The 7,283-nt window shown below is 31.4% G+C and overlaps 1 protein-coding gene across 2 annotated transcripts in view; it reads right to left on the bottom strand.

The window, feature by feature from the left end:
* Positions 1–585: 585 nt before the first annotated feature.
* LOC110029259 (probable D-2-hydroxyglutarate dehydrogenase, mitochondrial) overlaps positions 586–7,283 on the bottom strand; it is an 86,964-nt gene continuing 80,266 nt past the window's right edge. The window contains exons 11-16 of one of the 2 annotated variants that reach the window (XM_020731470.1): positions 4,198–4,306; positions 2,986–3,091; positions 2,454–2,539; positions 2,061–2,186; positions 1,492–1,585; positions 586–851 (exon numbers count right to left, since the gene is read on the bottom strand). In XM_020731470.1, the coding sequence (XP_020587129.1) occupies positions 1,493–1,585; positions 2,061–2,186; positions 2,454–2,539; positions 2,986–3,091; positions 4,198–4,306 (520 nt within the window). In that variant the 3' untranslated portion in view covers positions 586–851; position 1,492. Of the gene's footprint in view, positions 852–1,491; positions 1,586–2,060; positions 2,187–2,453; positions 2,540–2,985; positions 3,092–4,197; positions 4,307–7,283 lie in introns of those variants that run through there. The other variant, XM_020731471.1, reaches the window with a different exon arrangement.

The raw sequence follows: 7,283 nt of genomic DNA on the forward strand, positions 1-7,283 counted from the left end.
CTATCTTGTTCTACTTATCTTATATAGGGTTGATTCAATTCAACGAATTTACTATATATGCATATGGGCACTCTAATTATACATGCAGACAAAAATTACACTGCACAAAGGCCGAGGTGCAATAGGTAAAATCCTTAGAAAAAGGACTTCAAAAAGTCCCTGAAGGTTGCTTTTCAAATCCCATGAGTTGTAGCACTTTGGGATTCCAATTCATCAACAAATACTCATAATGGTTCATAATAACAAGAATGATGGGAATTCTCTAGTATTCAACACAAGAGAGATGAATAAAATCCTATTTCAATTGATCCAAAAATACATAAAAGAGAAAAACATAAAACTTATAGTAAAAGCACTTTGTGCATGTTATTAGAGAGAAGTTTATGAGATATTGGGTTGACATAGATTTTATATATTATATAATAAATTGAAATAAATATGTGAGATCTCATCATCGACAAATACGATAATGTTGTATAACTTTGAGCCCATTTGTATTATAATGCAAAGCAAATAGGCTATAATCAATTTTCTTTGCAAGTGCATCCTTGGATTGCTTAGAATATTAGGTTACTTTAACCATATACAATATATTCTATCATGTTTGCCATAAAGTAAATCCTTTAAAATCTTGACAAATGCAATGAACCTTGATAAAGTAAATGCATGTTTTACATATGCATAAATCATAAATTCATAAAACATAGATAAAAAAAAATATAGTTTTGATAAATTTTATTTGAAATTGGGAAGTTTTAAAATTATGCTGCTCCAAAAGTATGTAACTGTTATCTTTCCCGTAGAAGATGGTCGTCCTCAGTTGAAATTTTTGGACAGATTCAGATTGGTACCTAAATCAGATCAAATGAAATATTTGGTTAGAAATCAAATCATATTCAACTTATTAAAAAATAGTGAAAAAAAGAAAACTCATTCTTCATGTTCGAAGTTGTTCTTATTGATAATTTGTGTGTGTAAAAGTCGAAGTTTAGGTGTTAGAAATACAAATCCATAGGAATGAAGTGGTATGTAAATGTTACTTATTTAACGAGCCAAACAATACTTTGACTAATAGCTCAATAGTGAGATATATGATATGCAGGTATACATCATGTCATGAATATAAAATTCTATAATTTATAGAGGACTTTTAAATACATGAATAAGTTTTTGCAAATCAAATGATTTAATTGTTATTTTTCACATAACTACATGTGTGTGTGTGTATATATATATATATATATATATATATATATATATATATATCACCCGAAACATTACTATTTATAAAACTAGCAACAGTTTTTTTGAACTACGAAACCAATAAATTTATGTGTGCGACAATAAAATCATTGTTAATTTAATAAAAAAGAAAAATATGAGTTGGGATTTATCGTGAAATTTGTTATTTAAGATTTGTAAATAACAATGTTTCGAGTGATGATTTCTTAAGAAACTCTTAGAAAATAGGGATCATGAGGGGACTCATACCTCAGTTCTGCAACAAGCTCTGTGGTAGAACTTTGTAAGGGTTCAAAATTCCCTTAGGGTCCAATAGTCTTTTGATTGAAGCCATTAATTTCACCTGAAACAAGCAGTAGAAATTTAATATAAGGAAACCCGTAGAGCCAAGCTGCTTTTCATTCATAGGCTAGGTGGCATATATATAAAAACTGAAATTTAGGTTTTATATGGATAAATACATAAGGATTGAGGGTTATGTATGTAAATCAGCCTATATAATATAATGATAGTAATTCTGTCAACATCTTCTAATCTAAGATTTTCTAAATAGAAAAACATAAATGCTGCAACTTAAAATTTAAAGCTGAATCCTTGAAAGTCCAGTAGCCATCAATGAAATAAAGCTATATAAAATGCTCATGTTTTTATGCGGCGGGTTTTATTCTTTTATTGCTCCGCAATTACCTAAATTTCGCCTTTTTCTCGACAAAAATTGAACACACTAGTTGACTTGCTTCAAAGAAAAAGCCACAAAAAAACCCAATTGTTTCGTAAATTATTAAAGACATTCAGAAGAATGAATGGAAGAAAAGTACAGTTTCTTCAGGTTTACTGTAGTGAATCTTCTCGGCTTTCATCAACCCTAAACCATGCTCAGCACTAATGCTTCCACAGTGCTGCGCCGTCCACTCATAGACAAAGGGTTCAATTCGAGCTAGAATCTGAAATAAAAATCAATACAAATAAGAAAGCTTCAAAAGCTAGACGATTGTAACAAATATTTGTAAGGGGTATTTACTTACATATCACAAAATTCTTATAAATTCACATATCTAACACCAAAAATTTCATATTTAAATGCATGCATAAGTTATAACACCAAAATGTTATAAATGTTAATATCAAATTTTGGATGGTAGTTATGTAAATACATAAGAATTGTGTGGTATGTACGTAAATTTCACATGTAAGAGTTGTGAGATATCTACCTTCTCATCATAATGAGTTGTGGAGATATTAAGATGCAAGTTTCCATCGCCAAGGTGACCATAACCGATTACCTTAGCTGCATTTCCTAAAGTTTACAATGGAGTGTCTTAAGACATCTAAGAAAATCAGAAAGCTTTTGAACGAATTAAAAACAAATTTGAGCAGATTCAGATCACAAATATAAAGCAGTGTAAGAATAGACAATGATTGTTGAAACATGAGTGAATACTATTTCAAAGATAAATAACTTAAAATAATATGGGCATTTACATACATACCACCCAATTCCTATGTATTTACATATCTAACACCTAAACTTTGCTTTTTAACATTTATACCACCCAAGCCTTTCATATCACATAAAAAATGCCACCAATTTAAGTTTTAAAAAGCGAAATACACCTTTTCATGCATGGGTAAGGTGGTAAGTACGTAAAACTAAAAGTATGGGAGTGGATATGTAACTACATAGGAATTTAGTGGTATGGTATGTATGTAAACCTTCCAAAAAAAAAATAAATAAATAAATACCTAGCCGTGCTCGCATTTCTTCGACAACGCCATAGAGCGTATCAACAGGTAAGGACAAGTCATATTTGTAGACAGCACCTGCCTTTGCTGTTGCTTCTGAAAGACCCTGTCAAAACATCCTTTTAATTGTTTATTCAAAGAAGAGTCAATACGGGTCTTACATGATAACCCAACTTTAAATCCGATACAAAATTTTTTTGTTATGGTCAGTGTAGAATTCCGAGAATCATTATTGTGATCTGAAAAATCCAATTTTATGTATTAAGAGCCTGTTCGGTATCACTTTTATTTTCTATGTTTGTTTTTATTTTTAATTTTATTTTTAGAAACATGTTTGATTCGAGTATAAAATTAACACATTCTACTTTTTTGTTTTTAAAAACAAATCAACTTGTTCTTAAACATACCCGAAATATCTAAAAAAAATTTTTGAGTGTTTATTAAAATAACTATCACAACCAAACACAAAGAAAATAATCTCAAATGGCCCCTAACATCTTTAAAATTTCATGATCTTGCATCTCACGTTTGTTTGTAAAGCTTATGAAGTAACATCATCAGTACTCCGGCAATTTATAGGTAGGTAAAATTATAACCAATAACAGCAGGTCAATACTAATGGATGGTTGTGGCCCTCCATACCATTGATATGATAGTAACAGAGTTTTAAGAAACAGTGTGCTCTTGGAAATAAATTCTCTATAATTCTTAAGCTAGATTATACATTTCATTTCAGATTGTCTTTTGGCGCATCAACCAATCCTAAAAAGGATACAACAATCTTCAGCATATTTTGATTCTTAGCGGAAGAAATATTCAGCAGCATTTACATACATACCACCCAATTCCTATGTATTTACAAGTATAACACCTAAACTTTACTTTTTACATTGCTATTACCCAAATCTTTCATATCACATAAGAAATACCACTACTTTTAACTTTATAAAGTGAAATACACAAGTGAAATACACATTTTCATGCACAGCTATAGCAGCACATATGTAAAAATTGAAATTTAGGTGATAAATATGTATTTACATAAAAATTAAATGGTATCTATGTAAATTTTCCAAATGTTAAATATGAGTATCTAGCATTGCAACATTCAAAAATAGTTGGGATTGAGATGTTATAAATGAAGAGCCATAATAATTGATAAAAAAAAATGGAAAAAAAAAAAAGAGTGACATATAATCAAACGATATAAACCTCACGAATTTGCCAAAATGATGATGCTTGATTCAAGTCTTGTGCGATAACTCCATCGGAGATAAGACCCACCTCCATCGAACGTAACAGGAAAGCCTCAAGTTTTGTCCTAAATACTAAACATAATGAGATTGATGCCGATTGAAATGAATGACAAAGTCAAAGCTGTAATATTTTTTTAAAGCAAAACAAGATTTGTCATCATTCAGTGAAAAGAGAATAACATGAAGCAATACCAAAGCAGTGCTAGGCAAAAAGAACTAAAAACAAAGGGGCATTTACATACAAAACACACAATTCGTATGTATTTGTATATCTCATCCCTAAACTTTCATACTTAGACACATAGCACTCAAATCATTTAACATCACATAAAAAATAACACTATTACCACTTTTTAGAAGTGAAATACACCTTTTTATGAATATTTAAAGAACCAATGTGCTGTGTTGTGGGTCAACTTTTGAAAATAATTTTTAAATTTAATTTTAATATAAAATGGTATATGATTTTTTATGTTTGAAAACAGTGGTTTTAATTTTGAAAAAAAAAAGATCGAATGAATCTAATAGTTCGCACAATCGTGTTTAATACCGCTTCCCAAAAGATAAGTGTATACCTCGGCGATGAACTCAATCATGCAAACTAAGAGATTTGTGACATCCGTTTGGTCTGCTAACCTTTTATGTGACCGACAAATTCTCCTATCTAATATAAATATTAAATAGGATTTATTTTACCAGGGTTCCAAGTTTCCCATAGAGTCAAACTCATATAGTTAATTTCATTTCAAATAATTGAAGTCACGTGAGAAAAATCTCGATAATGATCAGAGATATTAATTTTTAAGAATTCAAGGTTTAGGTTTCCACGGTAGGACGCGAAAAATCAAGTAGAAAAAGGCCAAATGGAAACAGTTATTTTAGGAGTTCAAAGCAAGAAAAAGGTAGGGGATGTCACAGATCCAGAGGAGAAACCTCAGTGACTGCCCAAACTATCCTACTGTGTGGTTGCGTTTTGGAGACGATGTTATTTAATTGTTAAATCTTGCCAATTTTATTATTTGAGACTTACACTTGCATAATACCCGATTATGCAACTAGCCTTTGTACTAAACGACAACTCAAAACCTAAGATGATTCAGGACTTATGCTGCACAACACGGTTGCACAAGAGCCTAAAAGAGGGTGTGAGGATTTACATCTCGTTGAGCGAGCCGCCTCGAAGTCCTATGAGTTGTTATTACGAGGAATGTTTAGCTGGTGTAGACTTGTCTTGCTGTTGTAGAATGACGACTACCTCTACTTGTTACTTGCTCCATGCTCCTCATTGTGCTGCCCACGAAGTTTGATCCGAGCTCCATGTCGCAACTTCGAGTTTCAGGTTTAATGAGTACATCCAATGGTTCAGTTAGTGACTTGTCGAGGCGTACCTCCTAACCGGTTGTACTACCGTTCTCCACCATAGGGGTTTTGCGAATTTTGTAAATTAAATAATGCAGTAAAGAGAACAATAAAGTGCAAGAATCTTAAATAAATTGCTAGAAAATCCGGTACAAGAAAATCTAAACAAATTATAGAAAAAACACGAACGAGCAAAACAAAACACGATGTCACGTATAAAGAATCAGGAGTTGGTGATTTATATGTGACATTAGGAATGTCCCCAATTATCAGGAGGATTTGAGTGTAATGTTCGAGCTCGAATCTCGGAGCACTGAGTTTCACTATATGTTAAGTAATGACTAAAATTTCATTATTTGATTTAATTAAGGAAGTCATGAACCACAAATTGATGTATACTCAAGTTTAGTGTTTTAATCAATTTGTGAATTAAAGTCAAGTGCTTAGTTTCATCATTCAATCAAAATTAGGTAGATGAACTACCACCTAGAGCGTGCTCATAAAATCTAGGAAGCCTACACTTTAATATGTGCTTGAAGTGATTTAAGGTGTTTTACCTTCAATTAAATTTTTTCCAACTAATCCTCAAATATCTTTTAAATGTTTTTCAAATAATTAAATCAGAAATCCTCATTTTGAGTTAACCATTTAACAAGAGAAATAAAACAAAAAGAAGAAGACCGGACCACTTTCAAAATTAGCAAAGCCAAGGAACGGAAAGATAAGTGAATCGGCCTTAAGAACTAGATGATATATATGTATGCAAGTGAAAACTTTGTGTTAAGCAAGTAAATGCATCAGAAAGGTGTGGCATACATGTAAAAATTGAAGTTTAGGTATTAGATATGTGAATGTATAAAAATTGTGTGGTGGTATGTATGTGAATCTTCCAAATGATGAATGTCAAGATTGTGAAAAAGAATTTAAAAAAGCCATTAAAAATTTTAAAAAAAATTTGATTACATAGATTCAGTCTAGAGCAAGACTTTCCATACTTTTCAGTCCTTCATTTTTTTCCAACAATTCAATAATAGAGATAATGTAAACGCAATATTAAAACCACAATTCCTGTAATCTTGCAATAATCAATCATTCCAAATGTATATAATCAAAGAGATTTATCACATTTATTACAAGCATTTCTTAAGATAAATGACATGCAACTATAAGGAAAATGCATGAATGTAACCATCGGCAAACACTTATACAACTTGTTACGATTTACAAGACATCAATTTGGGCAAAAAAACTCATCGAGAAAATTTTGCATGAATATCTGTATGACTCTATCAAGATCAATCCCACACAAATATCTAAATAAAACAACAAAAATCAAGTAGAATCTACCATATTTCATATAAGCATCTCCTGCATGCACATTTCGTTTTGCTTTAAAAGTATCAAACACTTACATTCTTTCATAAGTAAAAGAAAATCATTTAGAAATTTGTTTTAGGAGAAGATACACCTTTCCAAGAGCTTTGTCAATCAAGAGGAAATGGAATGATACCCGGTTTTGATTTCACTGTTAGGAAGGAGGAGAAATGAGGCTCTTGATTTGGGTTCATAAACTAGAGGAGAACAATGGGGTCGTCGTTTGCTCCCCTTATCGAGGAAGGAAGCTCAATGGTTGTTTTGGTTTTGTGAAATGGTGTAGGAGAGGGAGGCGGTGCCGGAAAGAGT

Source organism: Phalaenopsis equestris, unplaced genomic scaffold, assembly GCF_001263595.1.
Source record: "Phalaenopsis equestris unplaced genomic scaffold, ASM126359v1 Scaffold000552, whole genome shotgun sequence".
NCBI classification, from domain to species: domain Eukaryota; kingdom Viridiplantae; phylum Streptophyta; class Magnoliopsida; order Asparagales; family Orchidaceae; genus Phalaenopsis; species Phalaenopsis equestris.